The sequence below is a fragment of the Xenopus laevis genome, chromosome 4S (assembly GCF_017654675.1).
Source record: "Xenopus laevis strain J_2021 chromosome 4S, Xenopus_laevis_v10.1, whole genome shotgun sequence".
Lineage (NCBI taxonomy): Eukaryota > Metazoa > Chordata > Amphibia > Anura > Pipidae > Xenopus > Xenopus laevis.
In genome coordinates this window covers 47,454,225-47,481,042 of record NC_054378.1, presented here as the reverse complement: position 1 = coordinate 47,481,042, position 26,818 = coordinate 47,454,225, and the positions used below count along the sequence as shown (strand labels likewise).

General features: G+C 44.1%; 1 protein-coding gene across 1 annotated transcript in view; it reads left to right on the top strand.

The window, feature by feature from the left end:
- The window catches only part of cibar2b.S (CBY1 interacting BAR domain containing 2 S homeolog), a 30,496-nt gene extending 5,119 nt beyond the window's left edge, over nucleotides 1-25,377 (top strand). Inside the window, exons 3-9 of the mRNA XM_041561198.1 lie at nucleotides 1,386-1,454; nucleotides 1,797-1,898; nucleotides 8,881-8,886; nucleotides 17,160-17,264; nucleotides 19,826-19,939; nucleotides 20,853-20,954; nucleotides 23,852-25,377. Coding sequence (XP_041417132.1) covers nucleotides 1,386-1,454; nucleotides 1,797-1,898; nucleotides 8,881-8,886; nucleotides 17,160-17,264; nucleotides 19,826-19,939; nucleotides 20,853-20,954; nucleotides 23,852-23,977 — 624 coding nt within the window. The 3' untranslated portion in view covers nucleotides 23,978-25,377. The remainder of the gene's footprint in view (nucleotides 1-1,385; nucleotides 1,455-1,796; nucleotides 1,899-8,880; nucleotides 8,887-17,159; nucleotides 17,265-19,825; nucleotides 19,940-20,852; nucleotides 20,955-23,851) is intronic.
- Nucleotides 25,378-26,818: the final 1,441 nt, after the last annotated feature.

The following is a 26,818-nucleotide window of genomic DNA, read 5'->3' as shown; positions in this document are numbered from 1 at the left end:
CAGTATTTACAGATATATGTAGGGCTTCAGTTCTGATGCATTGATTTTATAAGATATAAAAGATGTATGTATTGTATCATAATATATTATATATCAGAGTATCTCTCAAGAAATAATGAGATAATTGCTCAATTAAATTTAAGGCATATCCATCTCCATTTTCTTTACAAAATCACTTCCCTAAGCAGAGAATATTAGAAAGATTTCTATAGCATAATAGAAGATTTGTGATTGGCTAAACCAACCATAATATGGGAAAGTATTTACAACTGGAAGTTATTTATTTTTTGTTGGAAGTGTTAATTTATCATGTGGCTACTGGCTTTGCACACAAGAATATGAATGATGATTAAAAGGGGAGCCGGAGTCTTCAAAGGTAATTCCAATATCAGAGGAAGGTCTGACAAACAGCTATGTATCTGAAAGTGTATGTATCTTTTGCGCCTGGACTCTGGCTGCTTCATTTCCATATTCATAGCTACTTAGTTCTCAAAGCAATAATCTGCATGTAAGGATTTTCATCTTCAGCCCATGAAAAACGGACCTTTACTGGGTAATTTGAAACACAAAGCAGCGTTAATGAATCAGGCGGAGCTGGCAGTTAAATGATCTCTGTATAGGCAGAAGAAAATCATAGGAGAGGTAAGGTTTAACTTTTTAATTAGGCTGTTTTTCTGGGACGTGAAGCTGATGCTGAGGTAATTATTTAGACATTAATTGCTCGTTACATATGACTTGCGAGCTTGTGAAACCTAGCCAGGGCTTAATATCTCACTGGAATGCTTTGCATAGAAGACTCCAAAAGGTAGTTGTAAAGGAAAGATTTAATTAAGCTGCCGATTTGAGCCCTTCAGACCAATTTGGCAGCTTATCTGCGGTCTGCCCATGTATGGGGCCCTCCGACATCCCACATCAGGTCGAAAACAACCAAATCAATGAGATCGATTAGGCAAGTTTGCTTTTCCTGCCGGATCAAGGTCCGCATCTCTGCGTTGATGTGGTCTTCGATCCGACTACCGGCATTACAACAATTATGATCCAATCGGTGCCCCATAGGCTAAATGATCAGTTTAGCTTGATATTTCCCACGTCTACGTTGGCATATGGGTGAAAGATCCACTTGTTTGGCAACCGCAGATCCTATAATGTTATGGCCAGCTCTTGTTCTGCAGCAGGGATGTCCAGTCTGTGTGGGAAGGACAACTTCCAGCTTCCCGAATTTCCCAAATCCAAATGTATTTCCTGAATAAAACAATATTAAGGGTATGCAATGAATATTATAATTTGTTTAAAATCTTGTTCATCTTGTCCTGACATAAACCCTTATAATAATTTAGTTTGGCTAAAAGACTTTTATGTTTAGTGACTTTATGTTTAACTTTTAGGTGGAGAGGCTGGAAACAAAAGTGGTAAATCCAATGAAATTATATGGAACCTTAATAAAAGACAAAAGGGTATGTAGAGTGTCTGCCTCATTTGCAGTAGGTATTCTGGAAATGTGTCCCCTGCACATCACAATATGCTGTATATTAGCCAGATGTAAAATCCACATTCCATGTTATTTATATTTTGTCAGCAGGAGATTTAAGATCAGGTCTGTAATAAGTAAAGTGTGTCAAGCATTTTCTAAACCATCCTGTAGCATCAAACCATAGTTCTTAATAAACTTGATATAGGTGTGACAGTCACAGACTCCAAAAAGAAAATTAGGCAAAGTTTGAAGCAAATTGGTGCTATATGGGTGTATGGGTGTTTGTAAAATGTATTAATTATTTTCTCTTCTATATTCCCATCAGGCAGAGATCAAAAAGTTCAACTCAGTCAGGAACAGAGAAATAAAGGAATTGGAGAAGCTGGAGAAATTACGGCACAGAGCCCCATCTGACCGCCATATTATTGTATCCTTGTCATTGTAAAATACTGCAATACAGTTACCCTCACAATGTTTCTCACTGATTATAGACATAGTAGCATAGTGTTGCTCCATGTTGGCCATAAATCAAAATTGGAAAATATAGAATGATACCTTTTGTTAGTTAACTTAGTAGATTATAAAATGCAACCTTCCTTGGCAACTGAAAAATATACAGCAACTGAAAAATATATATATATAATATAAATCTGATATGTGTAAAATCCATTCCCGAATATTGATCAGCTTCCGTAAACTGGGGTTTTTCTGCAGAGATGACAGCAGTAGGTAAAACTCTTGGGAATTGTTACATGTGCAATAGGTCTAATGGTTTGTCAGGATACAGATCGCTTTTAGAGAACTGGCAAACAGCAATATAATGAGCTTTTTGCATGATCTCCACCTCATACAGCAGGCAGCGTTTCAAACAATTGATTCCACTGGTTAGGTTCAGATATTTTCCATGAAAGTCTATGGAGGAGCAGCTTGCTACCAAGCTGTGCACCATTGTTTTTACTGTATATGATTAATTAGCAGAACAACTGAGATAAAGCTAAACAAAGGAAGTTCCATACGCAGAGTCGGACTGGTGTACTTGGTCCCCCACCGGGTACCTGACTCCAGGGACCACCACCCAGCCAGTGGCACTAGCTGCTTTTGTTCCCCCTTCAACCAAAGATGCTACTTACTTTGCAGTTAAAAATGAATGATGGTGGTGTGTTCCAGAGTGAATGCCTTGTAGCAGAGTGCAGAGCTGTTTGCAGGAAGGGCCCAATAGGGCCGGGTGTCCTGTTGGTCAAGTTCGACCCTGTCCACACCAAATTTATAGCTAATGGGAGTAGAAAAAAGCTGAAAGTCTGCTTCCCAAATGTGTGAGAGTCCCTGGTAGTGCTGTGCAGGAGGTGGGAGGGAGGTTTGTGGCTATGGCCTGGGTTGTCAGAGGGGTTTCATTCTCCTTTAAAATGTGTAAGTGCATTAACAGTGCATATACTGTATTTTGAAACGGGATGGAGGCCCTTGTGCAGTTGCTAATGTTATATGTATGTATTATGTTCTGAAGCCTCACTGTCTAGAAAATCAGTTTAGATCTACTGTACATCTGGAAAACTGTTGGGCAGCACATTTGAAAGATCCTCATTAGATGTAGCATTGTCCAGCAAGTGTAACATTGACTTTAAAAAGTAGAATGATGTTTCTCATCCATGCTCTTTAATTGGCCTAGTTGTAGTGCCTTCATTAATTCACTTTCTTAATTTAAATGTCTTCCACTGAAACCATTAACAGAGGGTAATTTAACTACTCTAGGCTAGAGAGCTTGCATGTAGAATTATGTTTTTGTTTGTTTTTAAATCTTCTACAAAGGAAATATATGCTTTTTAGAGAAGGCTGTTATGTGATATATATGTATATATTTGTATATTTGTACATTGTAGTGTTAATCATGCACTTTATATTTACTGTTCTATATATCATTGTCAGGGAGCCGGGAGCCCCCTCTGGGGAGTAGTCCGGATCTAGGAGGAAGCCCCTCAGGAGGGATCAGGGTCGTGGTATCCAGGGGTTAGGCAAGAGAATAAACAAAGTCCAAGCACAGGTCAAAAGGCAGGCGGAATACAAACAAAGTCCAGGGCCAGGCAGGGAGTCAATGGCAGGCAGAGTATCAGCGAAGTCCAGGTCCAGGCAGGAGGTCACAACAAGGAATCAGGCAGATAAAGCAGGGGAAACAGCAAGGGAACCCAGGAATCACTTAGGGAACAGGATCCTATTTTCGGGCGCCATCTTGGCGCCTCAGGCGTCCTTTTAACTTTGAATTTGGCGCCCTTGCGCCAGCGTCAGCGCGCCTGCGACCGTCGCGCCGTGCTGGCGTCACAACGCCGGCATCGGAACCCACGTGGGTTGCCTGGGCGCCGCCATCTTGGATTCTTCGCCGCCGGGAGCGGACGCGACTCCTCGCGCTCCCGGCGGTCTTGACAGTACCCCCCCCCTCACGGGGGGCCTCAGGACCACCGGGACTTGGTTTCTCGGGAAACTTAGAGTGGAAGTCTCTTACCAAACGAGGAGCATGCACATCATGGTGTCCCTCCCAAGAGCATTCTTCGGGGCCAAAGCCCTTCCAATGGATGAGGTATTGAAGGGAGCCTCTGGAGATTCTGGAATCAAGGACTCTCTCCACCTCGAATTCTTGTTGACCCTCCACAGAGACGGCAGGAGGAGGAGATTGGACACCAGAGAAACGGTTGGAGACGGTGGGCTTCACCAGGGAGACGTGGAACACGTTGGGGATTCTCATCTCTGGTGGGAGTTGAAGTCTGATGGCTACAGGGTTAATTATCTCCAAGATGGGAAACGGACCCAGGAACTTCGGACCCAACTTGGGAGATGGCACCTTCAAGCGAATATTCCTGGAAGAGAGCCAGACACTATCACCCACCTTGTAGGGAGGAGAGGGCCTTCTACGGCGATCCGCGAAAGTCTTGTGGACTAGAGCACTCTTCTCCAGATTAGACTTGGTTGCAGCCCAAATAGCAAGCATATGGGCTGCCAGATCATCCGCAGCCGGGACGTCCGACAACACGAAGTCCTGAGGAAAGGCTTGAGGGTGTTGTCCATACACCACCATAAATGGAGACCTTCCTGTGGAGGAATGACATGCATTATTATGAGCAAACTCCGCCCACGGGAGGAGGTCAGACCAATCGTCCTGGCAAAGAGACACGTGGTTCCTTAGGAACTGTTCCAAGGCTTGGTTCACACGTTCAGCTGCCCCATTCGTCTGCGGGTGATAGGCAGACGAAAATTGAAGTGCTATTCCCAAGTCTTTACATAGGGAACGCCAGAACTTGGCGGTAAACTGGGTGCCTCTGTCGGAGACGATCTCCACCGGGAAACCATGCAGGCGGAAGATGTACTTAATAAAGAGTTGGGATAATTCCACCGCAGAGGGTAACTTCTTCAAAGGGATGAAATGGGCCATTTTGCTGAAGCGGTCTATGACAACCCAGATCACAGTATTCCCACCGGAGGGAGGAAGTTCGACAATAAAGTCCATAGAGAGGTGCGTCCACGGACGAGAGGGAACCGGCAAAGGCTGTAACAACCCGCTGGGGCGGGAATGGCTAGGCTTAGAAGTGGCACAGACATTACAAGCAGCCACAAAGTCCTTTACATCCTTGCGGATATCAGGCCACCAGACTAGGCGCCTCAAGAGTTCAAGGGTCTTGACCGGACCAGGATGTCCAGCTTGCCTGGAGCAGTGGGTTTGTTGCAGGATGGCCAGGCGAAGTTCTGGAGGGACGAAGGCCATGCCAATCGGAGTATCTTGAGGAGCCGAGGACTGCCCAGCCAGGATCTGGTCGGCAAATTGGGGATACAGAGAGGCAATGATCTTGACTGGTGGAATGATTGGTTCCTGCCTCTCAAGGTCACGGTCCACCGGAGTGAAGCTACGAGACAAGGCGTCGGCCTTCAGATTCTTGGAACCTGGGCGATAAGTCAAAACAAAGTTAAATCGAGAAAAGAAAAGGGCCCACCTGGCTTGTCTGGGATTTAGCCTCTTGAGGGACTGTATAAACTCCAGATTCTTGTGATCTGTGTAAATCTGGACAGGAATTTCAGAGCCCTCCAGGAGGTGACGCCATTCTTCAAGGGCAAGCTTGACTGCCAAGAGTTCTCGATTTCCGACATCATAGTTCTGCTCTGCGGATGAGAACTTCTTGGAGAAATACGCACAGGGGTGCAATTTTCCATCAGTGGAGTGTCTCTGAGAAAGGATAGCTCCGGCTCCGACTTCTGAAGCATCAACCTCGATGCAGAAGGGTAGTGCAGGATTGGGATGTCGGAGAACAGGAGCGGACGTGAAGGCCTCTTTCAAGGACTGAAAGGCTTCTAAGGCAGATGGAGGCCACAGGCTGGGTTTACCCCCTTTCCAGGATAGGTGCAATGCGGGAAGAGAACCCCCGGATGAACTGTCGATAATAATTAGCAAATCCGATGAATCTCTGGATTGCCTTGGTACTCAGTGGAAGAGGCCACTCCTGGATGGCCGACACTTTCACGGGGTCCATCTCAAATCCCTCTGGAGAGATAATGTACCCTAGGAAGGGGATCTTGGATACCTCGAAGACACACTTCTCCAATTTGGCGAAAAGAGAGTTCTTCCTCAGACGAGAGAGTACCTCCTTCACCTGGGAGCGATGACTTTCAAGGTCCTTGGAGAAGATCAGGATGTCGTCCAAGTATACGACTACGAACCTTCCTAGGAGATCTCGGAACACATCATTAACAAACTCCTGGAAGACGGCAGGAGCATTGCATAGGCCGAAGGGCATAACAAGATATTCATAGTGCCCATCCCGAGTGTTGAATGCCGTCTTCCATTCGTCACCCTCCCGGATGCGAATGAGGTTGTAGGCCCCCCGGAGATCCAACTTGGAGAAAATCTTTGCCCCTTTCAGCTGGTCAAAGAGCTCGGCAATCAGGGGCAGGGGGTACCTGTTTTTCACGGTGATCTTATTCAGGCCCCGATAGTCTATACAAGGCCGAAGACCTCCGTCCTTCTTCTCCACAAAGAAAAACCCGGCCCCTGCAGGAGAGGTAGAAGGGCGGATAAACCCCCGCTGGAGATTTTCTTGGATGTACTCCTTCATAGCAGTAGTCTCTGCAGGAGAGAGAGGGTAAGTGCGCCCTCTGGGGGGCATGGCTCCTGGCAGGAGTTCAACCGGACAGTCATAGGAGCGATGTGGGGGAAGGAACTCTGCAGACTTTTTACAAAACACATCGGAAAATCCCTTGTAAGAGGAGGGCAAAGTCTTTAGTTCCGCAGTGGAGACATTCACCTTCTCGAGGGGTTTTGGCGGAAGGCAATGTTGCAGGCAAAATAAACTCCAACGAGAGATCTGCCCAGTGGACCAGTCTATGGTGGGGTTATGCAGACGTAACCATGGAAGACCCAATATTACTGGAGTAGAAGGACAGGGGATGATGAAGAATGAAAGTTTTTCTTGATGCAGCGCCCCAACTTGTACAGATAGTTCCGCCGTGAACATTGTGACGAATTCAAACTCCAGGGGTTTGTCATCTATGGCGGTAATTCGCAGGGGTGAAGACAATGGAAGCAGGGGAATCTTCATGCGTTCGGCAAAGAAGGCGTCCATGAAATTGCCATCCGCTCCGGAGTCGAGGAAGGCCCTTTCGAAGATAGACTTACTTGCCAGGTGAATCTGCAAAGGAAGGAGAAGTCTGCGTGAATTTTCTTGATACTTCTCCTGAGGCCCTCGAGTGATGCCCCCTACATGAGAAACCTGAGACATACCTCGGGGTACAAAACTCTTGGCTTTGGCAGGACAGGCGTTGGCAAAATGGGAATGCCCACCACAGTACAAACAGAGCCCTGCCATACGTCTTCGGAGTCTTTCCTGCTCGGAGAGGCGAGCTTTTCCTACTTGCATAGGTTCCTCCAGGGGAGACGTGGACACATGAGTCACAGGAACAACGGGTGCTTGCAGAATCGGCCTTTGGAAGCGAGGGGCCAACATGGGAGAAAATCGTCTGCTGCGCTCTCTCTCCACCTGGTGTTCTCTGAGGCGGGTGTCCACCTTAATAGATAGAGCGATCAGTCCTTCCAGGGTGTCAGGAGTCTCTCTGGAGACGAGATCATCTTTGATGCGGATGGATAGGCCTTGGTAGTATACAGCTTTGTAAGCGTCATCACACCAGGAAGTCTCCGCCATCAGTGTTCGGAAGTCTATAGCGTACTCATTGACACTGCGGCTTCCCTGCCGGAGCTGCAAGAGACGGGCAGGAGCGTTCGTGACCCGACCTGGAGCATCAAAGACTATGCGAAAAGCTTGGAGAAAGTCTTTAACAGCATAAGTCACCGGGGAATTCTTCTCCCAAAGAGACGTTGCCCATTCCAGTGGCTTGCCTTCCAATCGAGACATCACATACCCCACCTTGGAACGCTCACTTGGAAACTGTGTGGGTTGGAACTCAAATTGAATTTGGCACTGTGTGGCAAAACCCCTGCAGGCTTGTGGGTCCCCACTGAAGCGAGGGGGAGGAGGAATGCGAGGCTCACCTGTCGGGTAGCTTGCGTTCGTAGAGGCTGCCGCCATGGGAGGATCTCCAGTAGGTGGAGCAGCGGAGGGCGCAGAAGGCACTCGAGCAAGCAGGACATCGAGTGCTTGCCCAATGCGAACCTGCTGGTTTTCGTAGTCCTCCATGCGGGATGCCAGTCCGCGGAGCGCTCGTCCGACATCAGGTGTGGCTTCCTCAGAAGGATCCATGGCCCGAAAATAATGTCAGGGAGCCGGGAGCCCCCTCTGGGGAGTAGTCCGGATCTAGGAGGAAGCCCCTCAGGAGGGATCAGGGTCGTGGTATCCAGGGGTTAGGCAAGAGAATAAACAAAGTCCAAGCACAGGTCAAAAGGCAGGCGGAATACAAACAAAGTCCAGGGCCAGGCAGGGAGTCAATGGCAGGCAGAGTATCAGCGAAGTCCAGGTCCAGGCAGGAGGTCACAACAAGGAATCAGGCAGATAAAGCAGGGGAAACAGCAAGGGAACCCAGGAATCACTTAGGGAACAGGATCCTATTTTCGGGCGCCATCTTGGCGCCTCAGGCGTCCTTTTAACTTTGAATTTGGCGCCCTTGCGCCAGCGCGCCTGCGACCGTCGCGCCGTGCTGGCGTCACAACGCCGGCGTCGGAACCCACGTGGGTTGCCTGGGCGCCGCCATCTTGGATTCTTCGCCGCCGGGAGCGGACGCGACTCCTCGCGCTCCCGGCGGTCTTGACAATCATATATTGAGTGCCTGTTTCCTGTAGCCATTAAAACATGTTTAGAATGAGTTAGAAGTAATTAAATAGGAAGACTCTAGGGTAAATGATACCATTAACAGCAATGCAGCTATAGGTCTCATGGGATATAAAGCAGGGGAAAGCTTTCTGGTTATTCCTTAACTCTCTTTTCCAGTCTCAGGTGAGTCTGCCGATGAGTATCCTACAGGGCTACGTCTTAAAGTATTTTAATTACATATAAAAAAAAAAAGGAAAGTATAACTAGATAATATAACCAGCATGTTGCAAGGGTGAAGCAACTACTATTCATATAATGTAACATTGTCCCCCAGGCTAATGCTTAGATTATAACAGGGTCCAATGCAGACCCATCAGGAGAAGACAACATCAAAGGCCTGATACAATCTTCATCCAATGTGACTTTCAAAATTGTCCTATAGGTAGTACCTGGCAAATCCAATATCAGTCAGGCAGGCCATCATTGTGATTCAACACATGGAACAATAAGTTTCCCAGTCAGTCTTGTAACTAATAATCAGCTCTGTGGTTCTGTATAATTTAGGCCATTCTCTGATCCACGCCAGCCAGTTATGTTCTGAAGCCCCCTCTGCTTAAAACGCCATTGCCTTTCAAGTGAGTCCTGCCTTTCTTAATTTGGAACTGCTACACAAAAATAACTACAATTGGGAGTTATAATTGTGTAATAGAAATCAGGTTACTGTCTGATATGTCTAGGAGAGTGAGAAGGGTGCTATAATGGCTATGTCACAAAAGCGCCTCACTCAACCACACTTAACTCTTGGGTTTGGCTACAAGGGGTTACAATCAGTCTCTCAATCACCTTACACACAGGTTAGACTAACATCAGACACCCCAAAAACACACCAACACCCACAAAGTTCATTCGCTGCCACCATCTATCATTAACAGGCGATAGAAACCTAATGTGACTATTCCCCTGCCCTCTATAACAGGTAATAATTCACACTACACAATGCATCAAACACTCTCTCCTATGGTAGTTACTCAGGGTAAGATCCTATTAGTCTAACAAGCACTCCAGCAGCCAAAGGGTTAATCTACATTCAAACACACTTTCCTGCTAGCCGTACTAATTATCCAACATACAAATAGGCAACTTTCCCTTTCCACACATACGAAGAGTTCATACACGTAGGCACAAGCATTCACATGGGCAATGAGTTCGTTTAGAGCACAAGGACTAACGTATTAAATGATATTTAATATTTAAAAGAAACAGTGCATATGTATATATATAAAAATGATATTACAAAGATGACACACAGTTGCAAATACAGTAAATAAAATAAAAGGGGGTAAAAACACAAAGAAAACCCTTACTTTACCAAGTTTTGAAGTTGTCAGTGTATTTCCTCTGAGGCACGAGTTGGAAGCTGGACATACAATCCACTGAAAAAATGGAGCCTCCTTGTATGACAATGTGATATTGGGAATGTCACCTTTTTATTTCCTGCTGGGACACTCCCCTCATTACCTTATGCATGAGGTAGGAGTGCCCAGGAACATGTCATTTACGACCCCCTGCAGGGGGTTTGCTACTCTCAGGCAATATTCCCCAATATCCCTTAATATAATACTGGTACTTGCCAGTACCCAATACTATAATAAAAACATGGGCAGGCTGTGATTCATATGTGGGCAAGAAGAACAATACCAAACACTAATAGGTTCCCACTTTCCAGTCCCCCAGGAACCAGCCCTCCTAACAGGTGGGTATAGGCTAGCCCTGTTTGGTATTGTTAGGAAGCATGTGACCTCCTCATAACCAATATGTAAGTTATGAGGTTGTGAATCCTATGACACAGGAGCTATGGATGCTTTCCTATAATCCATAATTTTCTACTAGCTATCCCCCCCTGCTGCTCTAGGTCCACAGCTCTGTTCTTTGATCAGCCGATCAAAGAACAGACTGGCCCAGCTTCCTTGCCCAAATGGTGTGGCTCCAGACCGTCTCAGATGACAGATATGGATGTCACCTTTCCACAGCCCCCTGGTGAGATATACAATTAAGGGTCTCTGTGTGAGCCTGAGACTGAGTAATTAAAGTATTAACTTTTAAAATGCCAGTGCAAGGTGGCCCTGGCATGACACCTCCCCCCTCAGGAATGGGTACAGAGGATGGCCTATCGGCCTTCCCCTGTGCCCACTAGCTCAGCACAGTCTCCCTGTCTGGAAAGACCATCTGCATTCCCATGCTCATAATGGGCCTTGATCATGTTTACATGATAGACCTTTTTTCTTTTCCCATCTTCATCTAGGGCAATTACGTAATTCACATCATTAGCCCGTTCTAGAATAGTGTATGGGCCTTCCCAGGCAGCCTGTAGCTTATTCTGACGCATTGGCACCAGGACCCACACCTTCTGTCCCGCTTCATAAACCCTTTCTCTGGCATGGCGATCATACCATTGTTTCTGGTAGGCCTGTGCCTGGGTTACATTGTTATGTGCCAATCCCGTCAATGCCTCCATCTTTTCCCGGAATCTTATTACATATTCAACTACTGACACCTCAGGAGTATCTAGCTTGCCTTCCCATGCCTCCCTTACCAGATCTAAGGGGCCACGTACCCTCCGCCCATATAACAGTTCAAATGGGGAAAAGCCAGTGGATGCCTGTGGTACCTCTCTGTAGGCAAATAGGAGGTGTGGGAGATAACGCTCCCAGTCCTTCCCTTGGGATTCTACAAAGGTCTTTAGTATATGCTTTAGGGTGCCATTAAAACGTTCACACAGGCCGTTAGTCTGGGGGTGGTAAGGGCTGGCAATTAGGTGGTTCACCTGTATTTTCTTACACAGGCACAGCATCAGGTTAGACATGAATTGAGTCCCCTGATCCGTGAGCATTTCTTTGGGAAACCCCACTCTGGAAAATATGCTTAAGAGGGCATCAGTAACCTTGTCTGCCCGGATGGAGGATAGGGCTACTGCTTCTGGGTACCGGGTAGCATAGTCTACCACAGTGAGAATAAACCGTTTCCCTGAACTGCTGGGTATAGCTAAGGGCCCTATGAGATCCACAGCTACCCTTTGGAAGGGTTCATCAATAACTGGTAACGGAACTAATGGGGCCCTTCCCATATCTCCATTTTTCCCCACTCGCTGACAAGTCTGGCACGAACGACAGTAATTGGCAATGTCTGTACCCATGTTAGGCCAATAGAAATTATGTACTAAACGGGCCTTGGTTTTCTGTACCGCTAAATGCCCAGCTAGGGGGATTTCATGAGCTATTCTTAGAAGCTGTTCCCTAAATTGCAAAGGCACCACTAGTTGCCTGTCACTTACCCACTTCTCTTGTGTAGTTGTAGGCATGGATTCCCTGTACAACCTATTTTCATGCCAGTATATTCTTTCTTTATCAGTCTCAGCAGGGGGTTGGGCTGCAAGGCCTCTCATCTTTTCGAGGCTGGCATCGGTCAGGAGGGCTGCCTCAAATTCCCGACCACTTGCCTCAAACCTGGGATCTGGTGTGAGTGTGAGCAGGGCCCCAGAAGCTGGAACCCCCCTGTCCTCTGGGTCAGGACACAGCAACGCTACAGGCAGGGGACTTCCTTCAGATGGGCCCTCCTCCCCACTCAGTGACAGACCCTCCAGCCCTGTACCCCCAGTCTGATACTGGCTTGTCCTTACAGACTGCTGCCGGGTTACTGCTGCAACACAGGGGAGGTTCCCCCCTCCCACATCACAGTGGCTTGCTACTGGGAATCCCTCTACACTCCCTGTGAAATTGTTCTCCCCCCGAGATAGAGATGGGACATACACTTCCCCTCCCCCCAGGTCTATGCATGGGGATTCAGCTGGCTCTAATACAGAATTGCATGCAACCACATCCTGATTTCCCTCCCAGCCCCCATCACAATCAACATCATTATCAGATACCTGTAGATGAGCAGGATTCACGTAGGGCTCTGCTGGCTCCAGAGGGTCCCCTGCGGGCACATACTGTGACACCAACCTGCCCAAGTCAGTACCCAGTAACACATTAGTAGGGATGGTATCCGACACCCCTACCTCCCGCAACCCCCTCCCTGCTCCCCAATCCAGGTAAACCCGTGCCATGAGCACTGCAGGATGGACTCCCCCAAATCCTGTGACAGCCATGGTCTTCCCGGGAATAATATCCTCACAGTTTACTAGCTCTGGGCGCACTAAAGTCACCTCTGCTCCTGTGTCTCTGAGTCCCACAGTTACCTGAGTGCCCACGGTAACCGGCTGCAGATTGTCCTTGTGGCTCCCCTCCGTCCCAGCAACAAACAAAACAGAAGTAGATGGGCCAGGGGGTTTTCCAGGTGGTGTAGGTTTCCTTTTGTCAGGGCAGACATGACTAAGGTGGCCCACCTTATTACATATAAAACAGCGGCGTGCATCCACCTGCCCCGGCCTTACCCCTGGGCTTCCTGCAGGAGCAGCTGCAGATCCCCCCGGTTTGTAAGAAGGGAAGGAGGGGCTCCCTCCTGACTTTCCTCCTTTCCAGCTATGGGACCCTGGGTTTGGAATAGGCTTCCTGGCTGCTGGCATCCGGTTTGCAGTATATGCATCTGCAATTTGTGCTGCCTGATCAGCAGTTTTGGGCTCACGGTCAAGGACAAACTGCTGGACTTCCACTGGACAGATACACAGGAACTGGTCCAGTATCATCAGGTCCTCCAATTCTGTAAATGTTGAGACACTGCGACCCTGCACCCACTGATGGAAGGTGATTCTCAGCCTCCCAACCACATCAGTGTAGCTGTCGTGGGCCCCACGCTGTAGACTCCTGAATTTCTTGCGGTGCACCTCTGGGGTGAGGTTAAAGTGCCTAATTAAAGTTTTTTTTATTTCATCATAGTCCCCATCATATTCTGGTGGAAGGTCCGCAAAAACTTCCAGAGCTTTGCCCTTAAGCCCTGGGGTCAGGAAACTTGCCCACTGCTCACGGGGTAAATGAAATTGCCTGCAGGTTTTTTCAAACCCCCTCAGAAAAGTGTCCAGATCCCCATCCTTCTCCATCACAGGAAAATTCTCCAGACGGGGTTTGAAGACATTGGCCTCCCTGGAGTCACTGCTGTGAGGTGGGGCAGTACCTTTTTGGAGCCGTGCCATCTCCAGCTGGAATTGTCGTTCTGCTTGGCGCTCAGCTGCCTCCCTCTCTGCTGCTGCTGCTTCCCTCTCGGCTTGGCGCTCAGCTGCCTCCCTCTCTGCTGCTGCTGCCTCCCTCTCTGCTTGGCGCTCAGCTGCCTCCCTCTCTGCTGCGGCCTGGCGTTCTGCTGCTGCAGCCTCGGCCTGCTGGTATTGCAGTATAAGTTGTATCCGTAAGTTAGGGTCCGATGAGCCCAGCTGCTGCAAAACCAGTTGCAGAGAAGATCCTGTACCACTCTGCGAACTGTTGCTGCCACTCTCATCAGAGTGGTACTGGCCAATAGCAATGTCCATGGTTTGGCCCATCTGCCCAGTGCTGGACTCTTGATCACTTTCAACCAGGGATGCAATAAGCCATTCCTTGGTCTGATTTGCTACTGCAATCCCTCTCTCCTCACAGAGTCTGGACAGCTGTTCCTTGCTCTGCCTCTTGTAGGATGCCATCTCAGAGGACAATTGCCAAATAAAAGATAGGAAAGAAAAAAGAAGGGAAGGGCACTACTGTTTGCAAGTATGTCTTTTCTAGACTACGCACTGCGTTTGTCCTTGAAGACTGTATATTCCTCGCAAGGATGTACAGTCCTTTAGTGCAAGGGTTAAACTTAATCCAAGCACTAATGCTCTAATAAAAAATTAAATTATCCCACCGCTGCCACCAATTGTCACAAAAGCGCCTCACTCAACCACACTTAACTCTTGGGTTTGGCTACAAGGGGTTACAATCAGTCTCTCAATCACCTTACACACAGGTTAGACTAACATCAGACACCCCAAAAACACACCAACACCCACAAAGTTCATTCGCTGCCACCATCTATCATTAACAGGCGATAGAAACCTAATGTGACTATTCCCCTGCCCTCTATAACAGGTAATAATTCACACTACACAATGCATCAAACACTCTCTCCTATGGTAGTTACTCAGGGTAAGATCCTATTAGTCTAACAAGCACTCCAGCAGCCAAAGGGTTAATCTACATTCAAACACACTTTCCTGCTAGCCGTACTAATTATCCAACATACAAATAGGCAACTTTCCCTTTCCACACATACGAAGAGTTCATACACGTAGGCACAAGCATTCACATGGGCAATGAGTTCGTTTAGAGCACAAGGACTAACGTATTAAATGATATTTAATATTTAAAAGAAACAGTGCATATGTATATATATAAAAATGATATTACAAAGATGACACACAGTTGCAAATACAGTAAATAAAATAAAAGGGGGTAAAAACACAAAGAAAACCCTTACTTTACCAAGTTTTGAAGTTGTCAGTGTATTTCCTCTGAGGCACGAGTTGGAAGCTGGACATACAATCCACTGAAAAAATGGAGCCTCCTTGTATGACAATGTGATATTGGGAATGTCACCTTTTTATTTCCTGCTGGGACACTCCCCTCATTACCTTATGCATGAGGTAGGAGTGCCCAGGAACATGTCATTTACGACCCCCTGCAGGGGGTTTGCTACTCTCAGGCAATATTCCCCAATATCCCTTAATATAATACTGGTACTTGCCAGTACCCAATACTATAATAAAAACATGGGCAGGCTGTGATTCATATGTGGGCAAGAAGAACAATACCAAACACTAATAGGTTCCCACTTTCCAGTCCCCCAGGAACCAGCCCTCCTAACAGGTGGGTATAGGCTAGCCCTGTTTGGTATTGTTAGGAAGCATGTGACCTCCTCATAACCAATATGTAAGTTATGAGGTTGTGAATCCTATGACACAGGAGCTATGGATGCTTTCCTATAATCCATAATTTTCTACTAGCTATCCCCCCCTGCTGCTCTAGGTCCACAGCTCTGTTCTTTGATCAGCCGATCAAAGAACAGACTGGCCCAGCTTCCTTGCCCAAATGGTGTGGCTCCAGACCGTCTCAGATGACAGATATGGATGTCACCTTTCCACAGCCCCCTGGTGAGATATACAATTAAGGGTCTCTGTGTGAGCCTGAGACTGAGTAATTAAAGTATTAACTTTTAAAATGCCAGTGCAAGGTGGCCCTGGCATGACAGGCTAGTCCTAAAAAATATTGAGATTTGGGGAAATATAAGTTCAATCCCCAAAATATTAGGTCCAGGAGATGTCACAAGAGAAACATCTGTGTGTCCTAAGGTCACGTGTATTGGCAACCTGTGGAAATCAGCACTTCTTAATTGTAGGCTAGGGCTGTGGTTGTTATACACCTAGGCTAGATATCTATGATGTTTAACTTTTTTTTCTTTATAATTCTGTAAGCTCTGTTTGCAATAGCAGAAAACAGGAACTAGAAACAGAAAACAGAACTAAAGTCCATCAAGGAACAGTGACTGATGAGAGCATAAACTTTAGATGGCTGAGCACATACATCTTATAGATTCACCAGCAATGCATATTTGTTCCAATATCCCTCAGAGAAAGCAAACACTTTCTAATTGTGCAGCTTGTACCAGACTTCATTGACAGACTTATGTGTCAGTCGTTTATTTTAATGAACTCTTATCCATCTTGGCATGGAAAATAAGGTGCCAGCTAAATTGTTTCCATGGCCTGTTAACAATGAGAAAACTTTGGAATCAGCACAAGTTGTAAATGATTTATTTTCAGAAGACAAAATTTAAACTGAACACACTATTGTTAGCTACTTGAGAGAAACTTTTTATTTGTTTTGTTGTGTATTAGTATGTTTGGGTGACCAGAATTTGTCACCTGTTCCTCTCTGTGCCTCCTCATCCTTTCATTCTCTCCTCACTGTCAGTCTACTATGTAGTGATCTGTTCCTTATCTCCCCCTTTCCACCCCATCTTCCACAATTCCCTTGTGTGTGTTTCTAAGCCTTCTATGCTCTGGCAATATAAGATGTCAGTCCCCAGGCAGAAGTGCACTGCAAATAATGAACATACTTTTGTGGGGGCACCGTAAATAAGGCCTACAATGGCATTCAGTAAAATAAATTCACATAAACTCATCACTCATTTGTAGTGATAGATGAGAAACTGCACCAGTCAGATAACATCCAATCAGATGCTTTCATTTTTTAACTGGTAGTGGGGTCAAATAAAATGAATTTATTCATATGGGAAACAGCAACATAGGCACAATTTAACACCTAAAGCACCCGATTCTTTAGAAGCAAACGCAGAGTGCCTATTGACACAGGCACTGAGTAAATGGTAGAGCTACTGCCTGGTCTGGAAGGAGTTTCTAGGTTGTGCACATTCAATCTCATTCAATAGCCTCAAAATGAAAGTTACGTTTCAAATGTTTTTAAAAATGTGCTTCATTCCAAATTTTCCAGGCAGAATCCAATGTTCAGAAAGCTTCAGTTGATGCAGCACGTACCACTCAGCAGCTGGAGGAGGTCATTGATAATTTCCAGCTGCAGAAGATCAAGGACATACAGGTACTCATTCACATAATATCTTACATAAAAATATTACACTGGTTTTGCTTGTGCCATCCACCTGAACTACTGCTTCCAGTATCAGTTGGGAGCCAGTGGGCAAATGCATTCACTATATGTAAAACATAGCTTTCTTCTTCTTCTTCGCTTGTGATTCATATTTGGATGCAATAAAAGATTTTTGTTTGGCATTTTGTGACAGCCAAGCCTGTACAAGTCCAACAGCAAACTCAAAGCAGACATCTTGCTTTAAGTAAACACTGTTACAAATAAATACAAATAAAACTGTATGTATTACAAAAAGAAAAAGAGTGGATGCAACCAACCCCTGCAGATAACTAGACAAAAAAGCTTGTTTTCTATATGCATACCACCAAAACTGATTTGAGGTTGTAGTTGTCTCAGGCTAATGCCAGACCTGTGCTCTTATACACAGGCTAAGAATCCACTCCTACAACAAGAATCAGTGACTTTCTGGCCTGCACTAAGAACCATTGTGTTGGCTCGGGTGCAGGCAATGTGGCAGATTTTGGTCAAGATGCATACTTGTGTTTTAGTGCCGAAATCTGATGGGTGTGACTGCAACCAGGCTGAGGGGCTGATTCTCTTGGTATGAACGGATTATTTGCCTCTGTATAAGCACATAAATGACACACAGAGTATTAGCCTTTTAGTATATGAACAGTAAGTTGAGTATAAAACCTTTAGAATTCATACAATGGCTGAACAGATTGGCTTTATTACACTCTGCCCTCATCTCCCCATACACTACCTCCCCGCCCCTACACTCAGCTTAGGACAATCTATTGACCATACAGTTAGAACTGAGTCACACATAAAACCATTCTTTCTAATAGCCCCTGGAATGCTTGATCAGGAAAACTTACACCTTTAGAAAGTGATGCTTTAGGAGCTTAAGGAACAGAGATAGAGTTATCTCTGTTCCTTAAGCTCCTAAAGCATCACTTTCTAAAGGAAACATTTTGCTATTTTCCTTTACAACTAGACAATCCCCATACCATAGTGTTCTCTCTTTCTAATAGATTGTAAGCACTTTGGGGCAGGCACCTAATCCTTCTTAAATATTATCCATGTCTAATTTATAATGACTGTACCCCTGTTCAGCCCTTGCAAAGCACTGCATACATTTTTTACTTAATAAACAAATAAATATATATAACACTTAGGGGGTTTATCAATATCTGAAAAGTTCTCACTATAACCTGAAAACTACTGTAACACCTATTTGGGCCACTCAGGGTTAATTCACCAGCTAGAACACTAGAGCATGGGTTACACGCGACTTACACCCAGGGCAGGGCCTTCGCTAAGTGGAAGTGTTCCCTCTATGGTGTAGTGCAACTACATCCCCCCCCAGGCTTGGGCGCCAGGAGGTTCTTAACAATCAGGAACAGTTTATTATGCCAAAAATGGCAGTACTCAGTACTTTTCAGTACTCACGCAGGAGTTGAGGAAAACAGCATATTGAGAGTTCACACAGATCAAAGGCAGGCTCACACAGAGAGTACACAGGCAATTGCAGTACAACCTTTTCCTCCTGGAAGTTGTCAGGAAAACAGCTTCTACCCTACAGTCCCTCTTCACTGAGGTCCCTGACTGGAGGCAACACATAAAGCCTCTGGGAAGCTACTCCCTTACTGCAAATCCTTGTTGGAGCTCCAGCTGCTCTTTCTCTCTATCCTCTCTGCCTTTCTCTCCTAGAGAGACTATGACAAGTCTGCCCTAGTATATCTGTTCCTCATTCACGGGGTTACCTGGTCCCCGACTTGGACACATGACTTCTTCTGGGCCTATTGCACTCAGTCCCCCTGAGCACATCCAGCTGGAATCACATCCAGAGGCAAAAGAGGAAGAGGCCACTCCCTGCACACACTATATAGGAGTGAGTCAGAGCAGTGTCATCAAATCTCTCAGCCTATCACTGTAAAGGTTATTCTGTAACAGGGATTCTACCCAATAACCCAAGGAAATGGTGAAAAGATTAACTCTATAGGGCCTGTATCCCTATAGGGCCCTACACTACTAATCCGCATGAGCTTCCCCCCCAATTTATCAATATATTTTCACACACTTAGTGGATGCTTAGTGCTTTTTTTGCACATAATGCTTTATTTCTATGTCAGTCTCTCTATTTGCATTAGGGCCTTGTATGTATTAGCACTAAGGGTTAAAGATTTTTAATAGGTGGGGTTTCTCACTATTTATGGGTGGTTAGCAGGTCTGTTCCCTATGCTTCTGAGGAAGTGGCGTGAAGCCACGAAACGCTTCAAGTGTGGGGTTTTGTTTCAGTACTGCGGATAATTAACTATTATTAATGTATTAAAAAAAACAAGATTTTTAAGACCCGAAGTTGCCTGGTGCTCCGTGAGAAATTACAAGTTGCTACCCACTGAATTCTTGACAGGCACCCAATAAATCAGACAAACTGCAAGAAAATCACCCATGTGACCTTAGATACGTCTCCTTGCTTTTTCAATTAGCTGTGAATATTTCTAGTTGCTAATTACTGATGCACTTATGTATCTCTTTTAAATCTACAGAAAATTTTCTCAGACTTCCTGACAGTAGAAATGATTTTCCATGCTAGATCCCTTGAAGTCTTTACCAGCGCATTCCAAAACTTGCAAGAGTGTGACCTAGAGAAAGACATGGAGGTAAGAATGTAATATACGGTATGTGTGCTCATTTAGGAGTACGGATACAAATCATATATTGAATATACTAGGGAAAGGCCACCAACACTACCACTATTTGCACAATCATCAGCTCTCACTGTAACCTGCCTGATTTAACCAAGTCTTCAGAATCTTTAAAGGGATACTGTCATGGGAAAAAAAATTTTTTTCCAAAATGAATCAGTTCATAGTGCTGCTCCAGCAGAATTCTGCACTGAAATCCATTTCTCAAAAGAGCAAACAGATATTTTTATATTCAATTTTGAAATCTGACATGGGGCTAGACATTTTGTCAATTTCCCAGCTGCCCCTGGTCATGTGACTTGTGCCTGCACTTTAGGAGAGAAATGCTTTCTGGCAGGCTGCTGTTTTTCCTTCTCAATGTAACTGAATGTGTCTCAGTGGGACATGGGTTTTGACTATTGAATGTTGTTCTTAGATCTACCAGGCAGCTGTTATCTTGTGTTAGGGAGCTGTTATCTGGTTACCTTCCCATTGTTCTTTTGTTTGGCTGCTGGGTGGAAAAGGGAGGAGTGTGATATCACTCCAACTTGCAGTACAGCAGTAAAGAGTGATTGAAGTTTATCAGAGCACAAGTCACATGACTTGGGGCAGCTGGGAAATTGACAATATGTCTAGCCCCATGTGAAATTTCAAAATTAAATATAAAAAAATCTGTTTGCTCTTTTGAGAAATGGATTTCAGTGCAGAATTCTGCTGGAGCAGCACTATTAACTAATTAATTTTGAAAAAAAAAAAAAATTTCCCATGACAGTATCCCTTTAAACCAGGGAATTAAATGACGTAAATTTCAAGTCTGTCAATAAACTTGATATATGAATGGAGATATTTTTATACAGGTTTGTGCATTTCTTTTTTTTTTGTGGCACAGGATTTCCGATCAAAGATCCATATTAACACTGGGAATGAAGATGCCAGACCTGTACAGGCTACTAACCTATCTTCTAACACCAACTGGCGGGCAAGCAGCATGGTAAGAGTGCAGACAAGGATAGCAAAGACAAGGGAGCTATGGATCCTTTGATGAGGGAAATGTAATTATCAGGGCTCTTGGTTGTTGCAGTTACAGGAAATTCTCGGAGTTCTGCTGACTCTGGGTTTATGAGAATTGTAGTTCTTTGCTGTTAAGGATTCCTCTCTGCTCAGTTCTGTTGTTGTGACAGAAGTTGGATGTTGAAATATAGATATAACTATTTTCAGAATCTATTTGTAAATGTTATTTTACGACATATATGGGTTAAGTGAAATGTACCTAGGGTGCAACAGGTGGGGGGCACTACACCTTAGATACAGTACATGTCTCTTCTGCCTTTTCATCAGCCATTTTCAAACTGCGCACCCAGAGCATTCTATACTGGAGCAGGTGAGCAAGCACAGTAGGGGTGGTGGGTGGAAGAGGAGAATAAAGGAGATAGAATGGTGTTATGTGCTTTGATGGTGCACACGTTGGGTACAGGGGGGGTGTTGTTGGCGAGCAGGTTGTGGGGTTTGGTGCAGAAAATGTTTGGCAAGTGGGTAGGGGTAGGTCCATGTACTTCTGGATTGGCACTGTCACCATTCACAGTCATGAACACTGGATTACATTGGAGATCATCAAAGGAGAAAACAAAAGTGAGGCGCCTCACAAAAGAGGGGATTAGCTAGTAGGTAAAATTTAACCAGTAGAAGTCATTAGGAAGATTGGGAAGTACGGCCAGCATCCCTTCCTTATTTCCTTAGCATGACAGTTCACATCTTAAGAAACTATAGATAAATCAATCCTCTGCATTACATGCTATGTGCTTTTGGCATGCTGTACGCTGCACCACAGATCAGAATTTTTGTAAAGATTTACCAAACCTTATTATTTATTTATAATAATGTGCTAAAGTGCCTTTATTTCCTTAACACCATTCAGTTTTATTCTCTGTGTTGCCAATGTTTTTATAGTACCATGCTGCAGCAAGCAGCTACTCGCCTGACAACAATCCTGTAGTCAATGGGTTAACAAAGACAGCGAGCATATCCCAAGTCAGTGTTCCTCACAATAATCCCCTGTGCATGTGTTACCTCCAATGAATCCTGGCTCTGGTAAATGAGAAGACCTTCAGGAAATGAAAAAACATGCTACCGAGAATAGACTCCTTGTCATGTTACTTACCACTTTGAGATAGAGACAAGCCTGAGCCATGGGCCTGTGTTCAGTTTATTCATCTGGAACTGAGCTACCTGCTGGGTGTAATTATGGCTCACACTCTAAGGGTGGATATGGCAGGGAAGGCTGTCAATAGAAGAATAAAGTACCCACATTTTCTCTGCAAATATACTAAAGAGATATGTGTTTACTCAAAGATGCACCCAGGGGTTCTGCTGGCTTCTAATAAGACCCAGAGCTCAGGCTAGCAACTAGGGCTGCTTGGATCAGTCTGTACCCAGAGACCATTGCTCCATGCTGCACACTGGCAGAAAAGTCACTGCCAGAACTGGACCATGTAGTATTGGCTAAGGGCTCAAGGCTGTACTGATTCACATGATGCTGTATTAACTCATTGTCTCCTGCTTGCCATGAATTCTGACCCTGGTAAGTGCCCTCAGCTTCCAGAATAGTTTTTAACAAGGGAACATTTCAAAGAGTTAATTAAAGGACATGTAAAGCCTACATTTTCCTACCATGCATATAAGTTGGGCAGATCTTCCTCACCCAAGTCCCATAATTTTTACTGCATATACCCCCTCCATTTGCCAGCACCATCACATTTTCCTAAAACACATAGCAGCTTTTACCCGGCAGCCATTTGCCCTCTGACACATCATCAGTAACATTGACATCTGCAAACAGGACATGTATGCTGTAAAGTTCATGCAATGCAGAATGCAGGTTTACACAGGCACAACATACTTTGATAAAGAGTTCTGCTGGGGTTGAGCACTGTAATGGTTAAGTTGAGCTTAGGAGAGGTGGTTAGGAGAAAAAAATAGGATCAGACAGCTAGAGGAGAGTTTCTATGGGAACCATCAATGCTATCTCTTCATTGGCTGTTAGACTGGAGGGTGTGTTTAGTAATCTGAGCTGAGAAGAACTGAACATCCTTATGAGCCAACAGCAAAAGCCAATTCCAACCCAAGTGGGTTAGATGAGGAGAAGGATTTCTAAGTGATTAAGGGGATGCTGCAGCCTTACTGTTAACTTCTTAACAACCAGAGTGGCAGCTATCTAAAGATTTCAAAGAGGCTGTTCACTGATTACATTTTGTGGAGGGGGTTTACATGTCCTTTAAGTCTATGTATTAGGGTTATGTGATCGTGACACAGAAAATATTGTGCAGGTGGTAATAAAGAATGAATCCAACCCAGTCTTAGCTAATCCTGGATGGTAATGCCACACACACTAGAGAAGGTTGACACCTTTTTCTACCTATATTTTTATATTTTCCCATACTTTATATAACATTAGCATCAATCATTTTTACTGGCCAAATCAGTAAGGTACCAGCCAGATGGCAACAGAAAAAGCAAACTGAAGTGAATGACTCATGGATATTTAGGCCACGCTTTGATCATAAACATTCCATATAATAATTTTACAGTGGTTTTTACATTTAAAATCTGTGAGGAGATCACAAATATACAATGAATGCCATGAGATCTGCCAATATACTGAATCCCCTGGCAAACAAACCCTTATTTTTCCCCCATTTGGAATGGGTGTTGCACTGTGTGTCCCATATAGATATATAAGCTCCTCTAATGCTCATGTGACCTATGGGTGGTGCTCTGACTGGAGAGATGAAGCTATTGCTGTACTGACCAAACTGATTACTAACAGGTAGCACATGGCGTGTGCTTATTTAATTAATCCTGTATTTCCTTTCTTCCACAAATGTATTCTAGAGTGTACAGAGCACACTGCAGAGGCAACAGGAAGTAGAAGACAGTTATGAAGAGTCAGAAGAAGAGGAGGAGGATGATGATTATGAAGATCACAGAAGGGTAGAATATGCCAGAGTGCGAAAATAATACTGGTACAGGCAGATGGAATGCAATATCTTTTGTCTTTCCTGAGCTAATATTTAATCAAAGACTGACTGCAATGGTACTGGCTTCCTGCAATGGGGGATTGAGGCCTGCCATTTAGAGAAATATTTCTATTGAATTAAACAACACGATTAACACAGATTATGTACAAGACAACACGAAAAAACGGAAATATCTCTGAATGGGCAATATATAGCTATTATAAATATATACTGAAAGGTTTTTGTTTAACATTGTGCATGGGGCATTAACTCATTTCTCACTCACCTGTTCCCACTGATATAGTGAGAGCTGCTATAAGGGAATAGTGGCATGTTTATTATCATGGGGTAGAATATGCCATGTATGTTTATTATCATCAGTTCTTCCAAATTATTAGGGCTGAGAGCACATGCAGGACTGCCCTGTTCAACCTGATACATTTTTTTAATCTTAAACTATAATCATTATTTTATATATTAACATTTATTGGTGCAATTTCTTATCACTTTGTGTTGCAGTGGCTTTCTCTCACTGATGTATAAGTTGTCTCAAGACTTTCATTGTAACTTTTGAAGGGGCCACAAGCTCTTCATTTTAGCACCTGATAAAATCAGTTTGTTATTGATTCATATAAATCCTAAAACCTTTACCAATTGGGCTTGCATTATACACAGGCAAATCCATATAGTTAATGGAAACTTGGTGCCTTTCACCCTTATGTGTGCACTGGTTACAGCACTGGAACGTGATCTTATGTTCACATTAATACTATACTTACCTAGAAAAAGAAAAAAAGATAAAATAGAAACCCCCACATTAAAAGGATACCCTGTCCCTTTCAGTAACCTCTAAGCTCTATTTGTTTTCCATGAAGTGGCACAGCAAGTTGCCCTGAGACTCTGACTCCAAGCGTCACGCTCAGTGCAAAGGGATTTCAGTGGTCGTCTCCTTTCTGTGAACCCATGCCAATGGCAGATATGCTTTGAAAAGAATATACAAGAGGGAATGAGTTTATTTTCTATAGGATGTGCAAAGTTAAACATGAACACTGTGTATATTTTTTTGGCTTACATCATCCCCTCTCATTGGGAGCAGGCGAGAAATCATATTCTACTGTGTTTATTTAAACATGTTTTGCGGTTGGAGTGAAATTCCGGTGTTTTTCAGCCTTCCCTGGAGCGGACAACTCTCAGAAGCCAAAGGACAACAATTCTATCTTGTGTTTACCGCTTTCCAAAAATGTACATAAACAGTAGGAACTGGTGGCTTTTCACAGAAAGTAACCAGATCCTGTATACAGATTTAATTAAAAAGCAAATCCCGGTGTGCATTACAGTAATATTTATTTGATAGTATGATGTTTGTGAATGTGTATTAGCAATAAACACCTGAGCTGTAAACTGTGTATCGCTTTATTTCATCCCATTTTATAAAAGTGGCTTCGATTGAATAAATCCTGGGAGTTTGGGTTAAACATTTAGCAACATTGGGAGGGCCATTTATCAAAGGTTAAATTTCGAATTTATGTGAATTTTTTTCAATTCGCATATATTCTCGAAAAAATTTGAATGTCTAATATTCAATGTAATGGTTCCCGAAATTTTGAATCGTATTTGATTAGTACAAATCGAATTTTTCTCCCGAAAAAAACCCCTAAATGTCAGGAAGGCTATTAACATCTCCAAATGGCTCAACGGACTTCATTGACTTGTACGGCGGGTTTTAAGTGTCGATGGACTGTTTCCATGGTTTGAGGTGTGATAAATCTCACATTCCAATTTACATTCGAATAGGGGCATTAAAATTTGAATGTGTGAATTTTGAAACTCGAAAATTTGAATTTACTATTCGATCCTTGATAAATCTGCCCCTTAGGGTATGTGCAAACCTTTTTTATTTACTATATTTTAATATATTTGCCATACTCTGCAACATTCCCATCATAAGTATAAATTAAACTTTATTATATATTTATGGGAACATGGACTACTTGGACAGCAAATGCATGAAAATGCTCAAACGTGTCCAACCTGTTACCTTAAAGGGGTGGTTCACCTTTAACTTAACTTTTACTATGTTTTAGGATGGCCAATTCTAAGCAACCTTTCAATTGGTCTTCATTTTTCATAGTTTTTTTAATGATTTATCTTTTTCTTCTGACCCTTTTCAGCTTTCAAATAGGGGTCACTGACACCATCTTAAAAAAATGCTCTGCAAGGCTACAAATGTTGAATGTTTTTGCTTCTTTTTATTACTCATCTTTCTATTCATTCCCTCTTCTATTCATATTTAAGTCTCTTATTCAAATCAAAGCATTGGCTGCTAGGCTAATTTGAACTATAGAAACCAGATTGCTGAAATTGCAAAATGAAAAGCTGCTGAATAAAAAGCTAAATAAGTCAAAACCCACAAATAATAAAAAATGAAAACCAATTGTAAATTGTATCAGAATATCACTCTCTACATCAGTAGTCCCCTAACCAGTAGCTCGTGAGCAACATGTTGCTTACCAACCCCCTGCTTGTTGCTCCCAGTGGCCTCAAAGCAGGAGTTTATTTATGATTTCCTGTCTTGGAGGCAAGTTTTGGTTGTATAAAAACCAGGTATATTGCCAAACAGACTCTCTTGTAGGCTGTCAGTCCACATAGGGCCTACCAAATAGCCAATCACAGCACTTATTTGTCACCCCAGAGACTTTTTTGTGCCTGTGTTGCTCCCCAGCTCTTTTTACATCTGAATGTAGCTTATGGGTAAAAAAGGTTGGGGATCCCTGCTCTACATCATACTAAAAGTTAACTCAAGAGTGAGCAACCCCTTTAAAATCACTGGACTATTCTAAGT